The following is a 19,560-nucleotide window of genomic DNA, read 5'->3' as shown; positions in this document are numbered from 1 at the left end:
ACAAAATCCAAAATCCACCTCGTCAACGAACAACGGTGGAGACGAACTTCGCTCTTCAGGATCGCATGATACAACGCAAGCGTGTTTACCTTCCTCGTTCTCGTTTTAAGGTGGCTTTGGTCTTATTCTCTGCGCTCTGATCTCCACAGGAGAATGTCTCCTCCATCACAGGGATGTATATGGCTGTCAGACAACTGCGCTGTTATTAGCCAGCCACGCCGCGCGAAGGATGGCAATAAGCCGATATTAGCAAGGCACAACGTACTACTTTTCTGTTAATCACGGCGCACTTCCGCTCGATACCTGGGTACTCCGTTTACGGTACTCCGTAAGTGCTCCGGGATATTGGGTCGTCATAGTGCGTGAGATCTGGGCCGCTAACTACGACACAAGTAACTATCGAGGCCACCTGAAAATGAAGCGGAATTTTAACAATGGCGGCTAAGGGGAGAGCGATTGCTCAGGTATCCATCTCCATGCATCTACGAAGTCTCTAGCCAAAAAGATGGGCCCCTTAAACAATTCAAAACTAAAGGACGGCCAATAGAGCACACGACTCCCTACGTTGCTAGGTATACGCTTAACTAACTACCTATTCTCCATGGAAAATACATGGGGTGCAACCACACCAATGGGAGGAGGCCGAGCAGCCCAATGTTCACGGAGCTCCCCGGGGCTTGTCAGCTCCCCAGCAGTATGACGCCGGTTCCTGCGAGATCTTCTTTGGACGAAAGCATCGTTGCGTTCTCTACGAAATAACCCGACTAACCGCAACCAATCAACTTGGAAATAGAGCTACTAATCCCAGGCCACGCCCGCTAGTTAATATTGCAGTACGGGGCTCCCAGCTCCATGCTACTGTGCCATTATTACGGAGGACATAAGATCATACGGGGTCATGTTCTAGCTGCCGGGATTTAGCCGTTGACATCCCAAACAAATGGCTCGCGGAACCAGCCCTTGCAGCCACTGAAGTTTAGCTGTTGCTCCCTTCATGAAGATAACAGCATGGGCCTTTTTGATCGATCTGCTCGGTTGTGCTTGACCGGTACTCCACCTCCGCGCCCTGAGCTTCTGGAGCATAGTACCCGTTTTTCCTGGACGCTTAGTCCGCCGTGCTTGTGCGGGTATCTGGGGCGGAATCCAAGACACTGGATCATCGCCCGCAATGCACGATGTTAGTTATCCACTAGAGCGCCGCCAAGGCACGCCACCTTTGCAGCTCAGTAACCCATCACCCACAAATTCTGAGCATAAGGGTCTAGATGGAATGCCTCGAGCCATCATACGGTGCACGCCCTGTGTGGTTGGTCTATTGGGTTATCCAACCTTAAACCCCGTGGCCAATGCACCCTTCCCTAACTCCTTTAAAGCAATGACAAACCTCTGCTGCCATCAGGATTAAGCTTCTCCAATTATTCCAAGTATTAATCATCCGTTTCTCTGTTAGACTAGGCCCCATTTTTACATTCAGTTTTCGTTTCTAGACCTCCTTCAGAAACCGAAAAAAATACCCCTTCATCCATCGTCTTGTTCATTGCTAGAGCACGCATACTTCTATCCCAAGTTAGCATTAGTTCTCCCAGTTTCGAATGGAACTTACTACAGCCCAACGGATGCTGTTGTTGAGCGACTTTAGTTATCGGCTGCCTTCCCCACCTGCTATATGCTATGGCGTACCCTCGACATATTGACGGCACCGTCTTCGTCAGACAGGGCTCACCACTCCTCCATGGGCGTCAATCCCATTCCTGGCATGAAAAACCGGCCGGACCACAACGGACATTGTCTCATCCTGCCATAAGTCTGCACCAAGGACGCGCAGACCGATCCTCTTCGGAGCCCCTGCCCTCAACCGGACCAGAGCCGACTTTCAGCTTCCAGTTAGCCTTACCTCAGTTTTATGTGCCATATAGATGGTGGGAAGATGGGGCTTCTATGATTCTTTGGGCTTTTGACCATCAGGATATCAAGAGGCTCCTCCGGTTCCGGTTGTACGAAAACGACGAGCTTCCTCGTTATGTGTTACAGAACCGCAATGCTGACGTAGTCTCTGGGTTCCTTGCATCTTTACTTCCGCCCGAACAAGGGATGTTTACCTTGGATCTACCCCATCACCACAAGGTTGAGGAAATATTGGAACTATGCCAGCTAAGGAATCCCCCTGTGGAAGCATGGAGATGGCATCCAAACTATTCATATAACGCCGAACCAAGGACTATTGCCTCTTATATCGACGCCGAGAGTTCACAGCAGTTCAAAGCAGTTCCATTCGAGGACTGGATCCGTTATGCCCTAGGATATCCCACAGCGTCTATTCAATGGTTCTTTTCCCAGCACAAACAACTACATGATATAGTGTCAGCGCATCTAGACCTTTTCCCTGGAGAGTTCGATACCTACGTCGAGGTCGAGAGAGTAAGCCCCCGTCCAGCTGAATGGTCACTTCTTAGGCCTGTTTCCTGTTTCACTAACACTCCAAATCTAGTACCTTCGAGAAGGCTCCCCGTTTGCCCAATATGTCCTTCTACAGTGCCTCAGTGTTAGAGGCTTGCTGAACAGTGAAGTTCCCGATCAATCCAATCAATGGGTTGTAGGGTCTATCATCCGCCCTATCCAAGAACTATTCAAGGCCCATTTAACCGGATTACCCTCGATGCTGAAAAAGCTATCAGTACTCTCACTCAGCTTCGAACGCAAGTACCGTGCGGCCGCCGAAATAGATTGGAGCTCTCCGTTCGAAGCGAACCCAGCATATCTTAATGACTTCTTTGCCTTCAGGGAGGTTGAGCCTTTGGCTAGGAAGCTCACTCATATTGATACACGAGAATTCTCCTTTCTTTCGCCCCAAGACTTTGTCGAAGATACTACAACATTGCGATCTTTGTCTAGCAGATGGCATCTACTTTGTTCTTCTACCGAAGAATGTTGCCTGGCACTTCCGGAAATGGCCATTTTCTTCAAAAGCTGCATTGCCGTAAGTATCCTGTTTTTACTTCCTACCCCTTTCATTTACCACCCTATGGAGATGGGCGTTAACATAACTGGGTGCCAATGCAGATCTTACATCGACTGAAAAATTATTACTCAGCTACCGCCATACTTTACGGACTTCAGAAAGCCATCATGAATCTTTTCGACTTATTTTTGGAGCCAAGCAATGAACTGGAACAGTCTCTCAAGCAATCCTCAACCCACTGCTTTGAGTTAATGGATTCAGCTGGCAACTACTCCTTGTACAGGGACGCTATGCAAAAGAGGCCCGGGATCCCTTTCTTGCTCCCGCATATTGTGGAATACCAATCAAAGGGAGAAGATGCAGTTGCTGGCATGTTCCCTCTCCCCATACATTGAGAAATTAGGGGCCGATCGCCGGTCCCGTTCGGGGGGCCTTAACCCCTCATTATAGCATTTCCAACCAAGACCGTTTCCTTTTGCATGTGGCTGTTTCCATTGTACTTACGAAGGCCCCAAATAGGAGTGGATATACCGTCACAAAGCTCAGCGGACGCCCGGGCTTGATGCTCTTAAGCGATCAACGCCACCTCACTTTGGTAAACGAAAAGGAAAGTGGTCTTACGCCGGCTATTTTTGTCGTCCACTTGTATGGAGGAGAGAGGGAATGGGGTCCTCGTTCATCCCGTCTGTGCCAGGATCCAACACCAATTGAATGTATCTTGGCTACCTATCTCTCATGCGGACTATGTTAATCTGGCCCACGCTATGAAATGATATGAAAGTTGCACCGCTTTGTTCTCTATAATTGCACGAATGAGATCCTCTAGGAGGGGTTTCATTCTCAGAGCCGGCGATTGCGCATCTGTCAGCCACAGACAGGGAGAAGCTTCCAGGCCATTCTCCACCAGATCGAAAGGGCCCTCCTAACAAGCTAGTGACTAGGATAGCTTTAATATATCCTCCTCTTGCGAGTTTCGAGCCTCCAACGCGGCTCCACACAGACTGAATTGGAACCTTAACACGGACACCAACCAATCTCTATCTAAAGCTGGGATCGAGACGTGATAATGGCGTGACCTCGATCGACAATATACAAAGTATCAAAGAGAGGCAGCTGAAATGATATGAGTTGAGACACTATAGGCGAGAAACATACCCGACGCCATGCATTCGTTTCAGCTTCACATCAATTGGCCAGCCACCCACGCATAAGACAGTGACACTGCATTCAGTAGGATGGATTCTAGAGCTAGACGAACATTTTTCGCCACATACAGGTCTATCTTTACCCTATGTTTTAACTCTCCACCTCAGCCGCGTGGTATAGCACTGCCTCAGGTCTATGAATAATAATGCACGATACTATGGAGGCAAAAATATGTGCATTGCATGATTGGAGCGGTGTGGATACGGCCTGTGTACCTGGCTCCATTATCAGACTACATCCTATTGTTGTGCATGTAAGTCAAACTATATCCCCACGCGTCTTATGCAGTCTACTATTTCCTTCTCACGGGCATATGCATATACGATTATACTTCCAGGTTTATGTTTGTGGCTCATACTAATAGGGTTACATAGTTTAAATAAGTAGTGGAAGATCCTTCCTCTGATCCTTCCACACCTGCCCGTTTCTCCGACTTCACTCAAGAATTCGAAAGTACAAATCTACCCGGGGTCATTGATCGGCTAAGAGTTCCACACCAGGCTCTTCTGCCTTGTATTGGTTATTTTAAATTTGATTCTATATCAAACAAAAATATCCTTATTTACGGATTCGACCCGGAATGAGAATGTTACACTGCATAGCCAGATTTACCCAACAGACAGGCGCAGAGATTGTGCGAACATTCAAAGAGCCATACGACATGTACTCTATGCGGAGTACTTTGGCAGACGAGGCGAACCTAGCGAATGAAGCCACAACGGGGTGGCTAGGTTCAACGGAGACGTTATACCCTGTCAAATTCGTGTAACCACTAGCTTGCATGCAACTCACATCAACATTGCCCCCTTATGGGTGTTGCGAGCAACGCTAAGTAGGGAAAAAGGCAACCGCGTGTTCCGCTTGGCCCTGATTACCCGGCCTAAGCCATAATATACCCTTTTGCCGGCTACTTCCAGCTGAATGGAAGAACCGTACGCTTGACGGAAGCCCCGATTTGCCTCACGGCAGGCATGTGGCGCACGAAAGATATCTTATTCGCGATATCTATCTCTATCCTGTCGGCAAGGACGGCTTCGAGTAATATTTCTCTTATCTTTTCTTGCGGCACTCGCGGGATAGCAAAAGGAGCAGGAATCCGAAAGAGCGCTTGGTATTCAAAGGACGTGGCAACCAGGGAGGGGGCTTGTCGTACCAATGTGTCATGAATCATGGCAGTTTTGCTCGCCGGGTATTGTGCACACAGTATCCGGCCGAGGAGGCACAAAATTTGACCGCTAGAGGCGGACATGGCATTGAACCTTGCTCAAAAATTTTTTTTCCACCTGTGGCTTACCGTTCTCTGATTTGATGTCAACTTGGGATAAGGCACCACGATAAGGGCGGTATGGCATTACTAGAACTTGGCTGTCCATTCACGGTGTGGTCACGGTGTGGTCAAGGTAGCGGTGAAATCTCTAATGACATGCCATTGGTGCGCTTACCACACGTAGAAGGGATCTGACGGAACTCAATAGATGATTTACCAGGCTTCAGCCACGTAGGCCGGCGCTTATGCCAGGGCTAGAGCATGCCGCAGCAAGAAAAAGAATGTAAGACAAAGCCTCTTCACGTTTTCGGTGGCGTAGGCGAGCCACCTTGAAGTGTCAAAATGTAAATGTCTTGTTGCTCTGATATCGAAGTGAAGTCGCGGTCAACCGTTTTAGGAAAAAAGCCGAGGTAAAAACAAGGTTCCGGAACAGCGGCCACTAGTCCTAAAGCGGAAAGAGGGCTGTCGGATAAACGGAGAAACAAATATCCGTATTTGGCATCCAAAGTTGGCCCAAAGCGGAAAGCTTCGTGGTTTTGGTTTGATGGTTGATATGAAGAGAGTGAAGAACTTCAGATGGTATCTCGACCCCCGATGGCGGTAGTTGGAGCTATGTGAGAGCAATATCGAGTCGTAATTCGCCATGGACGCCTTCATAGGCTCGCTCCCGTCCTTCACTACCACGCCTGATGACACCACATCACAGAACCGAGAGGCACACCAGCTGCCACATCTAAGGATTGCTCCCCTCCGCGATCCTATTCCACCACAGTCACGGAAACCCCCGTCCCCCCTCGAACCCAATGCCGGAGCTATCAGGGAGCCCAAGTATGCCTCCAAGCCGGCTCCTGCAACCGCGAGTCAACCTACAGAGCTCCCCACGGTAGCGGGGTTCCTCAACGTCACAGCACCTACAGACAAGCCAACGGGTCTCGCGCCGTCAGCAGCACCTATAGACCCGGTATCAAACCCAGATAATCTGCCTAAGACGGTACTGCCTGCGTTTATCAATTTACGGGCAGTGGAAAAGCTACCGTACTCCTCGTTTGATGAGGAGGTGTTGCCCCGAAAACGTCGTCGAGTGGAGCAGTATGGTGATACATTCGGAGACCATCTACAGCTTCCAATACCGAAAAATCAGAAAGAGTTGCCTAAACAACCTCCTCCGTTTGGGCCGCTGACAATACTGAATGGGCTAAACGAACCACCTCCAAATGCTGCCTTGTTCCCACCCATCGAACCTAATGGATCTCCAAACATTTTGGCATGCTCCATCCAAGAGGCCCCGAGTATAACTAAAGACCAGTCTAGCAGAAAGGGAGAGAGACCAGCCAAGAAGAACGTGGGAATAACCGAGCCCACTAGCGCAGATACGGAAAACGTTACTGGCATATCAAGCGCTGGGCAGACCCAGGTTTCCGCGATAGATGGAATTGCCCAAGCTGACACACAGTACTCTGTCGAGGGAATAGATGGGGAGGATACTCAGAGGTATAACAATGGAGCTGCACCCAAATCGCAGCCAAGGAAGAAAGCACGAAAGTGGACGGACGAAGAAACTCACGATTTACTACGGGGAGTTGTGAGATGCGGAGTGGGTAATTGGACCTCTATACTTGCACAACCCGATTTAAGCTTTAACGAAAGGTCGGCGGCGAATCTGAAGGACAGGTTTCGTGTCTGCTGCTCGTGGGCCTATGAACCTGATGGAAAACCTCGTCCAGAAGGCGTTTCAACCACGATTGCGGGTGGTGTGAATAATCCTCAGTCCGGGAAAATATTCCTACCAGACCCCAGGAAAACTAAAGGTGCTGCCGAATCAAGCGCTCTTCCTAACACCACTACTACGTTGCAAAGTATTGCCGCAAATATCCCGCCTGTCTCATCCACCCCTGTACCTGCTTCTACACTCATACTAGGCACTGAAAACACCTCTACCCCAGAAAAATCCTTGATAACACAGAAGCCTCGCCGCAGAGTATCCCCTTCGGCCAAGGGAGCTGAAACTCTCTCTGATAAAACAAAATCTACGTTAATTGCACTTGGTCTACCTGATCCGGACACCACGGTCAAAGCGAATAGACGTTCTCGACGTCCATTCACACAGGCGGAAGACGAAGCACTGTTGAAAGGCTATGCAGTGCATGGTTTCCAGTGGACGCTCATACGGCAAGACAAACACCTGAATTTAATGCATCGAAAGGCCACAGATCTCAGGGATCGTTTCAGAACGAAATTCCCCAACGCATATAGGGAAGGAGGGTCAGCAACAGCGAAAAATATACCTGCCACTCTTAACAATGGGGCTACAGCAGCTATTGGAGCTGATGTTGTCGCTGAAGAAAAACCGTTCCCGACTCTAGCAACGCCAATTGTTACTATGGGGAAGGAACGTCGCCAATCATTGAATCCAATTTCTACAGTCGAAGACCCCCAATACGGAAAGGGGACCCTTAGGCGGCCAAGTAACAGCGGTATCAATATGATTGCAGCTGGCGACCAGAATTCAAAGTCTAATCCATCATCTCTTCTAGCCAACGATGCCTTATTACTTAGTACAGCTGCCGGTGCTGCACCAATTGACCCTGCTATGCTTCCTCCAGCACCGCCACTGAGCTCTGCGTTTGCATTCACAACAATGGATGATAGCGCTGGCGCTGTTAACGGAGAGACTGCCTTGGGGCGATGGCATGATATTACGTTGCCACCGTTGGTGTGGGAGGAGTTAGGATAAGGGAGCCCCTGGTTTCTGGTTGACTCTATCCTTCAATAACGCCTTAACGATGCTACGAATGTCATGAAATACTACACATTAAATGTATTATTTACATTTGCAGTTATATTTAGCAAAAATAACCCTACATATCGCTCTCTTTTACATTTAGATCCATGATATGATGTAAATTTACAAATACATGTGATAGGTGGCAGATTATATATTGAAAAACTATCCCCGTGAATTACAAAAGTGGTTTTATATATAAAGTGACAGTGGACGGAAAATGGAGGAAACAGAAACCATTCGCTGAATATTGCATTAATTAAAAAGAACGCTTGGGAATATAGGACTAGAAATCAGTTGTTGACCTCCCTGCCTGGTCTTTTGAAGAATAAGCATAAATTATTAAGTAGTAAGAGGATAGAAGCGCTAGGCTTCTTTGCTTGTTGGGGTTATTCAGCGCTCCTGAGCGTGACATAGAGTGAGAACATGGATAAATGACTTAGACAGCATCAGACCACCCAAGGTTTAACAGCTCCCAGGGAAAGAGGGTACTAATCATAACAACGGAGCAAACAGCGAGTTGCGGCTAGCATCCGCCGCAAATATGATGGGCGGTATGCCTGTAATGGTAGACGGTGATTCCTCTTGTTGGCGAAACAAAAAGGAAGAGCTGAACGCCACTCGCGAGGGTCAATATGTCAAACAAACATGGACTTATCACCATGCGTTTCGATCCCAGTTCGGATCTAAAAAAAAAAAAAAAATTGAGACGTCAGTACATGGATCTACTCTACTAGAATTCCATAAGAGGTAAACTCTTACCTTGCACGAAGCTGGCTAGCACCTTACTTCCGGTCTGAAGCAGGGGATGACCAACTACGATTTGCAAAAACCGCTGTAGCCCTTCTCTACGGTGTTCGATCACATCGTCACTAAACCGGTTCGTGAATACCTTTCCTGGAAGTGGTGGTATCGTGACTCGGGCGCTTTCTCTTTCCAGGATATCTCTAAAGTATTCGAAATCAGAGTATCGACGGCGAACAACGGAGTGTTTCAATTTAAAGGCGGGTATATTGGTCCGGCAGACGATTTCGTACGAAGTATACATGTTGCGAGATGTGCCATGAGTCTGAGGACTTCTCACCTATGAATGCGCAGAGCCAGGAAGTCAGTATAATGCATGGTCTTTGACAGCATAAAACACGGTCATACTTCGATTTCCAAGAAGTTTTCCGGGGGCCCATAGATCTCCTCGAACGTCTGATGACGAGCATCTGGTATTGCCTGCATTCTGGACTGCTCGGTCGTAGATACTTGTCGGGTAGTTTGATATCAACTAAATGGCGAGCTGGAGCCGCACTGAAGTGGGGGGGTAGAAATGGAGGATATCAGGTCGCCGGTGACGAGCTGAAGCGAGGATAAGTTATATGAGGCCGGTAGCAGTATACTCTGTACCTCTTCAACTTGACTCGGTGTTTATTCTCCTGTTACAGACGTCTGTCTGCTGGCTGATATCGTCGTCGTCGTTGTCTGGCGGTTAATGCGATCAAGGAAGCTCGGCCTTGTCTGCGTGCCCAAAGCGGAAGTAAGTGGGACTCTCTCTCGGCCACATATTCTTCCTCTTCCGGTCTTAACTTGGACTAGCGTTATTTATGTGATTATTAATGGATCCTTGGCATATATTCCACACGTGACCAGCGCTTAAAAGGACGGCGAGCTTCCACATCGCGGAGAGTCCGGCAAAGCAACAACACCCATTGAATAGGAGGATGCAATATCAGACACCCTTTGCTGCAGTCTACAGCCTCGAATGGTACAGCTCGAGAGTCCGTTATTAATGCTTGTCGGACATAGGAGATAGCAGCTTTAACGCCACCTTCTCCAGGCCTATGACGCTATTGGGGTAGCGGACCCGTTCCTCCCCTAGTTACCTCTCTACCTTACCACAGATACTGTTTTTTTTTATTTAGACAGGATATATTAGCAACTCCCAAGCCGTTTCATCAAGCATATCATTATTCTACTTCTATTCATAACTTATACCCACTCTGCAAGTTTGCCGGTCTTACTATGTCTAGTCATGGGCCAGAACAGGGCAACCCGCAGGAAGCAGCATCTCCCGCAAACTCGGACTCAATATTCCATTTAGCTCATGAATGGGGCCATGTGGGAGATGGGGAAGATGAGGATGACATGGATAATGACGACTGGAATCCATTAACGGGACGAAGACATGATACGGACGACGAAGATGAAGATTTTGATGAAGACGATGACGACGAGGAGGATGACGATAGCCATGAGGATCAGCACGACGTAGAGCTCCAATTTTCACTTCATCCAGGGCAAAGTGAAGAGGCAGCGGGATCTAACGCAGATCGCCAGAATGACCCTGACCGTGTAAGAAGTATGGACATCAATGTCTCCCTCGCATGGAATCTGAAAATCACCTTCCCCTTTGGCTTGCTGATCGGATTGGTGTTAGTAACCACCGCGCAACTATTCCGGCTACTTGGTGCCAATCAACTTCATCGTATACTACGAGGTCACGGGTTGTTGCGATCGCGATCAATCGATGACGATGACGGTTTTGGTGTTAATTACCTGCATGGAACGAACCGCCATCCACTACCAATACATCAGAGACCAAATTTATACCCGAAGCCTCCAAGTCAGGCAGGGAGGGAGTTGATGGCCTCTGGGGATTATGGCAATAATACATACTACGCCGACAAGTTGAGAAGTCGAAAGAAGGAGCTGTCGGCAAAACTGATGTATAGAGAACTGGGGGCAGGGCCGCGGGGTGCTGAAAGCCGATATTCCCGCGCAATATCGCAGGTGAGAGACTATAATTCATATTACTAGCCTCTGTTTCCCGCTTTTATTACTTTCCAGCTCATAGCTAGCAAACTAACACGGATTGCTAGGACCTCCTTCCTGGTACCCCCGTTGATACCATTATACATTACGATCTGCCATGTTACTCCGGCCAGTTCTCCGACGATGGGAACTTTTTCTTTACATCCTGCCAAGACTTCAAGGTTCGGATGTATGATACCTCCAATCCATATATCTGGCGCCATTACAAAACTGTCACGTATCCGCATGGTCAATGGACTATAACAGATGCCACCCTAAGTCCAGACAATAGATTCTTAGCATACAGCTCCATAAGACATGTGGTATGCTTGGCTGGAACTGACCCATCATCTGACACTAATCCAATACTCCTGGATCTCGATAACGGGCGACGGCATGGGCCCCTCACCTCTCGTTTTGGGGTACGTTTTACATAGCTAGCTTTTTGGCGAATACACTAGCCAATGACTTTAACTGACATGTGCGTTAGATATGGTCCGTTCGTTTCTCAGGAGACGGCCGAGAACTGGTAGCTGGAACTTCCAGTAGCGCGGTCGTTGTTTATGACATAGAGACCCGCAAGAATATCCTTCAACTACAGAGGCACACCGATGATGTCAATGCCGTTTGTTACGGTGATAGCATGTCACCCCACATCCTCTATTCCGGGTCTGATGATACGAATATTCGTGTATGGGACCGTCGGTCAATGGCGGATGGCCGAGCAGCCGGAGTCTTCATCGGTCACACAGAAGGTGTAACGTTTGTGGACAGCAAAGGAGATGGCCGCTATGTGTTATCTAACTCCAAAGACCAGACGATGAAGCTTTGGGACTTACGGAAAATGGCAACAGACCGCAATTCCATAGAAAACCGTCGCAATATATACTCAACTGGATTCGACTATCGGTTCAGCCCATTCCGGAAAGATGAATATACCCCCCATCCAGATGATTGTTCTGTCGTTACCTTCCACGGGCATGGAGTGCTTAGGACGTTGATTCGCTGTCACTTCTCACCAGCTGGAAGCACGAATTCAAGATACGTATATACAGGGAGTCAGGATGGAAAGGTCTATATATACAACCTTGACGCTACCTTAGCTAAGGTGATTGACGTTAGAGCAGCCACGCGTCACACCTGGGACGGCAAAGAGGGTACGCGCATTGGAACAGATCAACCCGTGAAGGCTTGTGTCAGGGATGCTAGCTGGCACCCTGATGCTCCTATCATAGCAGGTATGATTACCCCCCTTCTTCCCCGCGGGCCGTTTCTAGCATAACGCATTACCGCCTTATTTACGGTGTGCATTTTCTTGAATATGAATCTAACTTACGGCTCCTAGCTACGTCGTGGAATGGTTGGGGTAGGGAAGAAGGAACGTGTAGTGTTCACTCATGGGGCTTGTCAGAGGGCAACGGCACACATTTAGACTCCGAACTTCAACGACCGGACACACCTTCAGATGGCGGCTATGAAGACATGATAGAGGAAGATTTAAGAATTGCGGAAGAAATAAGAATGGCGGAAGAATAACCATGTCGAGAGGATGGGTAAAAGCTACCTAAGTCAATGAGTAACGGATATGATACGGCGTTCATAGGCGATGTGCCGCGTTCGGGGTTTTCAAGGATTATTTTTATTTCTTGAGGTAGCACTCAAAATCAACTAATAAGGGATTGACTCCCTCGAAGACACCGGGGTGTAGATATAGCGCACAAGCTTAGCCACTCCCCTCCTCTATCAACTGTATACGTAAAACATAAAAAACAAGACCGACTGTAGACGAAAATAATGACAAAGCCCCATTTCAGATTCCTAGACTAAAAACCTATAAACTCCATGTGATAACATAATTCACTGAGTTCGAGCCATTTAAACGCAGAAATAGAGATACCGTTTGCTCATTAACAAGGCAGAACAGAGAAAACACAAAAAGTAAACAGAGACCCAGGCCTTCGAAAAAGAAAAGAAATTGATGAAGCTCCAGCCCCCTGTCCCGCCTCCGCTTGAAGGGTGAAAAACCGTCGTATCTTCGTGGCGAATGATAAGGTTCGGCAAGGGGGTCGAGGCAGCCGGTTGCCGCGTTGGACGAAGATCAAAAATTGCATGGGTAAAAAGAAATATTGCGTTATTTAATACAGAAAGAGAAATCGCTGCATGGATGGTCCGGGGGGAAGAGGAGTCCAAGAGATTGCCGAACAACGGGGAGGCGTTGGGTAAATACCAACGGACGCTAAACGTCTTGTTCGCACGGTATTCGAGCCTCAATGCTCAGGGTTGCCCGTGGACTTTTTACTCCTGTCGAGTTCGTTTCACACCATGCGGGTTCCAGGCTCCGCTATCATTGCCACCGCCGCCAAAGAAGGCCGGGTTGAAATGAGGATTCTGGTTTTGGAAACCGCCTTGACCTGAATAAGTGTCAATTAGCAAAATGGGCCAGACGGAGTATGGCGTGAGAGGGAAATTAATTTCGCACCACTTGAAGACTTACCTTGCATTCCCATGTTGCCTCCTTGCATCCCACCCATCATATTGCCCATCTGGTTTGGCATCCCGCCCATGGGCATTCCGCCCATACCACCCATTCCACCCATACCTCCAACACCTCCCATAGGTCCGCCGACAGGCATCATGGGGCTAGTCATGCCACCACCCATTCCTCCACGGCCACGCATATTGGGGCCGCCTCTCATATTGTTCATCATTCCTCCACGGTTATTGAAACCTCCGTAGTTCTGCATACCTCCCATGGGCCCGCCTTGGAAGCCTCCGCCAACGGCGCCTCCCTGGAAGCCGCCGCCCATTGGAGAGAAATTTCTAGCACCACCGAAACCCATGTTCTGGTTCATGCCGCCGCGATTGTTGAATCCGCCACGGCCACCGCGGAATCCACCTGTGTTACCCATACCAAAATTTCCTTGGCCGCCAGCATTGAAACCACCGGTTGGTGTGGCTCTGGGGGTTCGATCATCCTTTCCGCCGCGCATTGGGTTCTCTTTGGGCAGGGTTCTGAATGGATTCACGTTAGGTTGAGTGTAGGCAACAGTATACTTTCTTGCTCCTTGCTGAGTGGTATTCATCTCTTCGATTTTATGTTTCGCCGCTGTAGCACCTTGTGGCGATGTAAATTCAACAAACGCTTGGCTATAAACGAATTAGTATCATTCTCAACCACTAGAGTAAATAAGGTTGAAATTGGAGCATACCCTTTACTCTTGCCATTCACCTTGTGCTCGCTGAATGTGACATCTTTGAGATCGTCTTCGACACCGGCCTGGTTTACCCATCCACGGACTTCGTCATCAGTTGTCCACCAGTGCAAGTCCGAAATATAAAGGGCAGATGTCGCATCCGGATCAACTTCCTTTCTTTTGACACCTTGCTGTGCTTGTTGTTGTTGTTGCTGCTGCTGCTGCTGTTGAGGTGCTGGGGGGTGCTGTGGTAGATTGTTCACCAGCTGTGGTGTTTCGGAAGCGGACTTGCCCGTCTTGAATATCTTATGGCTCTCGTCCATGTTGTTATTACTGTTGCCATACTTCTCATCGGATCCGTCCTCGTTCCCACCGGTTTGTTGGTTGTCTGGGGCATCGAGTACGAGTTCAGGTTCCTCTGTCTTAAAGGTTGTATCCTGGCCTTCATCAATTAACCCACTTCCATCTCCATAGATATCAATATCAAAGTTATCATCTTCAGTCGCCATTGCGATTTATTGTCTGGGGAGTTTGTTCTTTTTTTTTTTTCTTTAAGCTGAGAGCAATGATTTGATTTCTGTTCCTGATAGTTCGTTATGCACAGCTTTCTGGGGAGTTGTCTTGATTCGATGGGTTTCAAGAGTACAGGTCTGTCGAGCAGGGAGCCAAATTAGTAAGGAAAGGTACATTGTGTAAGATGAGGAGTCTGCGAAGCTGTTGTGGTAGTCAAAAGAGGCCTCAACCATTCGAGGCTCGTACCCCATTGTCTTCCAGGCCGCACACCGAGCGAATATAAAAAATGGCCATGAGAGAGGGTGAGGGTACAACGCAAGTGAGAAGAAATCAAAAGAGATACGTACAAATCCCGTCGGTTATAGTTTCAAAGGATGACACACACAAGACAAGATAACTGGCAGAAGCGAGATCTGCTCCGTTGAGCCAAATATAAAGCCCGACTGCCTTCGATGGCAAGTACAGGACAAAGGTTTCAAATTAACCACAGCGGTCTGTCACAGTAAGGGTTCCAACAGGAATAGCGCTTGTTCTCCACTGAGGAAGCTGATGAAGCTGAGGAAGCGAATGTGAGAGCAATGAGAGACCTCCTAGTAAGGACAGACGGGCAGAACAAGTTGTTAGATGGCCAGGGCAAGGGGGAGAGGGTTGAGGTGGTTAGTGTGAGCTCTGCAGGTAAGAGCCTCTCCTCTAGCTTAAGCTAGCAGCGTCTGCGTGCAAGATGCGCATAAACCAGCACTTCGACAAGCAGCTGGCGCGCACAACAGAGAGTCCGGTCGGTATCTGGCGATGAAGCGCGAACTGCGAGATGAGTGTCCTGGTGTCGAGATCTTGACGCGAAAGACGAAGAACGAGACGGACGTTGCGTAGAGCCCGGTCGCTCCAGATAAGGACTAGCGGGTGGCGTCACGTGGGAGACCGGATTAACTATCTTCCAAAGACCAGATCTCTACCTAACATCAAGAGATGAGCATAAGAAGAGAACAGAAGAGGCGACGACGACGACGACGACGACGAAGAGGATATAATACCAATCTAGACTCGGACAGATCTGACAATATCCATTGACGGCCGTGCTAATACACATACCAATTCGCATCAGTCGCCATGTCGGACGCCTTTCAGGAACTCGCTGACATCCCCAAGGACTTCGTCAGGGATGGAATGCTCTTCGTAAACCGATGCACAAAGCGTATGTCCTATGTCTCCTGTTGAGTCTGCTGCGGCCATAGAGCTTATACGGTTATCTCGACTAACACTCTTCTGATCATAGCCGATAAGCGCGAGTTCCTCAAGATCAGCCAGGCCGTAGGCTTCGGTTTCCTTATCATGGGAGCAATCGGATACTTCATCAAGCTGAGTTAGTCAAGACTCACGTCAAATACCAGTGAACAAATTGCTAATAGCACGTTCCCCATCTAGTACACATCCCCGTTAACAACATCCTCGTTGGAGGCGCATAATCACCCCTATTCCGCATCACCTGCCCATCAGCCCAATATACATCATCGAAACGAGAAATCGCAGCAAACCCGGTTCATTCACTTGACTTCGAATTGAAGAAACCCCTACCTACCTTCCCCGAATCTACCAAAAAAAACTCTTTGTCGTCGACATAGACAGAGTCCTATTGTTTAAAGCGAAATAACTCTTGGCGTGTTACGGATGGATGGTAAAATGGAGGCTACCGCTGGAGCTATTCCGACGTGATATCAACCCCAACGGAATGTTTTTCAAAACCTGCTTGGCGCTATATCACCTCTTTCGTCGGAACTAATTTCATTTTTTATTTTTATTCTTTGCTTTTCATGTAAATTATACGAATATACCTCCTTTTTACCTGATCATTACCTGATCATTACCCGATCGAACCGTTCATGTGCCATTGCATTCTCCAGCTGGTTCGAACGTTGCACCAGCTGATAGCTATTGGAGCCAAAGGCAGTCTGAAACATGGCTGACTGATGTAAAAGCAATTACAGAGTCGTCAGGGCAGGTCTTGGACGCTTGAAGCGCGGCTCCGGGAAAGGGAATAAGTTTTGCGCTCGCTCGACCACCTGAGGATTTTCCAAGCTAGTCTTGCCTCCTGAGAAACAGAGATACTGCTCAGCTGGTCAAACTTCATATATCCTTGTCTAGATCTAACCTCAAACAGGCATTGCAAGCTACGCAAATTGGACAAACTATTGGTTGATATACACGCTGACAATAACAGTCAACTACTCAGTACGGATGTAGCCGATCCCGCGATTCGAGAATCCCATATTAGCCTTCATATCAAGCGAGCTAGCATTGCGCCCAGGATGGTGTGAAAAAGGGCAGTACTTGGTTGGTGAAATGTTGGTAGAAGATCGTTGAGGGCCGCTACCAACCTAATTCCCTGCACCCTGTCTTTTATACCGTCTAGGACTCTTGGATGAAGCATAACATTCAAATAGTACGATGGCAGCTACCGTAGTTCTGACCGACGGCTTTTTGGATCTTGCTTTTGGAGCGAAATTAAGATTGTGTGTCTCAGCCTGTACCTCGTTGGCAATGGATAGCATCTTTCCCCAAGCCTTCCATAAACGCCAGCGCATCGACGGCCCAAACGCTAAAAAAATCTGGAATGATCACCCGCTGCTCACTGTCGCCAGCATTGTCGAGCTGATCACTTGACCATCTAGACATCAATGCGTGGCGTAAGTTCGGTCTCAGGGGAACTGATTCCGGAAACCCGCTGTTAATAGTTCAAGAGTCTCTCCTTCGGCCTACCGTGTGGCAGAAGGCGTTGGGGCCGTTCTTCAGGGAGCATGTACAGATTCCCATCAACCAGTTCCTTAGAATAGGCTACTCAAGCACGGAGTTCACCGTACCTGCGTCCTCGTTAGTTAGCGCATGTCACTGACCCAACGCCTCGGGGATAACGCGCGCATCTTAGACCGTCCTTACGCAAGTGACCATTGATCCATGATCGAACGACGTAGAACAAGAGGAGGAGATTGTCAGTGGCGCCGCCTCCCTTGGCCAGCAATATGCTTTGCATTCTAGCTCGCTTGCAGGGGCTGTCTTCGATATATTTCGCGCACTAGAAGAAAAGAACTAGTCCCGTCCAAGTTAACAGTCTGGACAGAGCGAGAGGGACCGTTTGTGACTGTATAATCTTCATCCAGTCTACAGATTGGACTTAGCGCAGACGCTATTCTGGTTCCAGTGGCGACGGGCGACGAGCTGGGCTGGGGTGTCCCTGTCTATATCTTCAATATCAACTCTCGCTGGGGATGTCTGGATCGGCAACTCAAGTGTCCACTGTACAAGGTTTATCTTCCGTTGTCCACCGTGAAGTTTAAAAGAATGGATCTGTTTACTTCGATAGACAGGATCACCGTATAGATAGTAGGGTCTGGTGTAGATAGTAGTGACATGTCGGGGTATGGTGACAGGTTGAAGTCGCCGGTTCAATCTCGGGATGTCCATGTCCAGGCATCCATGTCCAGGCTCGATCACCGCAGCACTGATGGTTCGTCTTAGAGCGATGCACAAGCCCGTAAACGCAGGGCCAACGAGAGAAGAAGACTATCAACAGGGAAAAACTTATTTAGTTTTCTCCTTCTGAGCAGGTAAAGCAGTATCCGAGCGTGGCACGGCCAGTGATCGAGCACTCCATACCAAGAGAACTGAGACGGATGGACGATGGGCGCCGGGCCTGCCTACTGAAACACGGAAGAAGGAAGAATATAGAGAAACCCCCATACCCCCACTCGGTTCGCAAGCCAGCCCAGGTAAGAAGAATGTTCGCATAGGCTTGCTGCTAGGATACGTACATGCAGCCCTGTGAATCGATCTCCTCAAGGGTCGAAGCAATTAGCGTCTAGCATCCCCCACGGCAAGTACGGAGTACTTTACAAAAATACGGAGCGTACGGCGCAACCATCACTAAAATACTCACTAGTAAGGGACGCAGAAATTCTCCGCCTGGTCGAGAATGGGATGAGGGCCAAGGCGAGGTTTGAATCTTTCACCTCCCTCCCACTGGCCGCCGAATGATACCGGCGAGTCGAACCCGAAAGCCGATGAATGCTCGGCCTCAAGATTAGACGTCGAGACTAAGGAATAAGAAAAAAAGCATCCCAACCCTCCAGCCTGCTCAGTCCTACCAACCTAGGGGGGGGGGGGGGGTCCGAGGGTGTAAGGTGGTCTCCACAGATAATATTAGTAAGAGGGTCTAATCATAGAAATGAAGATGTAGCAGAACAGAGGGCAGAGCTAAAAAAAGAAAGAGTTTCACCCTTTGACCATACTTTTTTTTTCCTTCGCCCGCAGCTAGCTCCTCGTACGTAGCCCTACGATTGATTTGATGGGGCGGGATGCTTGTGACTGTCACCGTAGTATATGTCCGCCGGAGTTAAGATTTGAAGCCAAAATGGTGAAACGGCGTGTGCTCGCAGTAGCAACGCCCGGCTAGCAAGCTACTATATCAGAGGAGATATAGGGTCGACCTGCACGGAGCAACTGGGCGGGAGGAGTGTGCAGGACGCCGCCCAGCTTGTTGGGAAGATGAACGAACTCGGATCGATGTAGGATCACAGGCTAGCTTGTAGTCTTTAGTGAGGAGGTCCTGTCGCCTTTTCTCATGTACCTCCGGACTCCGTGCAGAGTATACATGTACATGCGTTGCGGTGGCGACCATCGTGGAATGGACGAGGGCAGCTGAACTTGATATCGACGCCTGAGCTACCGAAGCCATCGTCAACAGCGGAAGACGGAAGATGTATCCGCGCACCCTTTCTGGGTCAAAGTGAAGCAAACCGTCGACATATCGTTCGTCGGTCTCTCGCTGACGGTCAGAGAACCAGCTTGA

The 19,560-nt window shown here is 48.7% G+C and overlaps 5 protein-coding genes across 5 annotated transcripts; 4 read left to right on the top strand and 1 right to left on the bottom strand.

The window, feature by feature from the left end:
• Positions 1-1,671: 1,671 nt before the first annotated feature.
• On the top strand, positions 1,672-3,354 carry GIQ15_05060 (uncharacterized protein; the record flags this gene model as incomplete). The annotated part of the gene is made up of 3 exons (XM_033552477.1): positions 1,672-2,418; positions 2,489-2,977; positions 3,061-3,354. The coding sequence occupies 3 exons, from the start codon at positions 1,672-1,674 to the stop codon at positions 3,352-3,354; spliced, it is 1,530 nt and encodes a 509-aa protein (XP_033406207.1).
• Positions 3,355-6,075: 2,721 nt separating this feature from the next.
• On the top strand, positions 6,076-8,166 carry GIQ15_05059 (MYB DNA-binding domain-containing protein; the record flags this gene model as incomplete). The annotated part of the gene is made up of 1 exon (XM_033552476.1): positions 6,076-8,166. The coding sequence occupies one exon, from the start codon at positions 6,076-6,078 to the stop codon at positions 8,164-8,166; it is 2,091 nt and encodes a 696-aa protein (XP_033406206.1).
• A 2,397-nt stretch (positions 8,167-10,563) lies between these two features.
• GIQ15_05058 (WD repeat protein) lies at positions 10,564-12,549 on the top strand (the record flags this gene model as incomplete). The annotated part of the gene is made up of 4 exons (XM_033552475.1): positions 10,564-10,992; positions 11,082-11,435; positions 11,504-12,251; positions 12,359-12,549. 4 exons carry the CDS (start codon positions 10,564-10,566, stop codon positions 12,547-12,549), a joined length of 1,722 nt encoding a protein of 573 aa, XP_033406205.1.
• A 759-nt stretch (positions 12,550-13,308) lies between these two features.
• GIQ15_05057 (uncharacterized protein) lies at positions 13,309-14,716 on the bottom strand (the record flags this gene model as incomplete). Its single annotated transcript, XM_033552474.1, has 3 exons — positions 13,309-13,424; positions 13,508-14,160; positions 14,223-14,716. The coding sequence occupies 3 exons, from the start codon at positions 14,714-14,716 to the stop codon at positions 13,309-13,311; spliced, it is 1,263 nt and encodes a 420-aa protein (XP_033406204.1).
• A 1,111-nt stretch (positions 14,717-15,827) lies between these two features.
• GIQ15_05056 (translocase SEC61 complex gamma subunit) lies at positions 15,828-16,183 on the top strand (the record flags this gene model as incomplete). The annotated part of the gene is made up of 3 exons (XM_033552473.1): positions 15,828-15,912; positions 15,994-16,080; positions 16,143-16,183. The coding sequence occupies 3 exons, from the start codon at positions 15,828-15,830 to the stop codon at positions 16,181-16,183; spliced, it is 213 nt and encodes a 70-aa protein (XP_033406203.1).
• Between the last annotated feature and the right edge of the window lie 3,377 nt (positions 16,184-19,560).

The sequence above is a fragment of the Arthroderma uncinatum genome (genome assembly GCF_011692745.1).
Source record: "Arthroderma uncinatum strain CBS 119779 chromosome Unknown scaffold3, whole genome shotgun sequence".
Lineage (NCBI taxonomy): Eukaryota > Fungi > Ascomycota > Eurotiomycetes > Onygenales > Arthrodermataceae > Arthroderma > Arthroderma uncinatum.
This window is presented reverse-complemented; position numbering and strand designations above follow the sequence as displayed.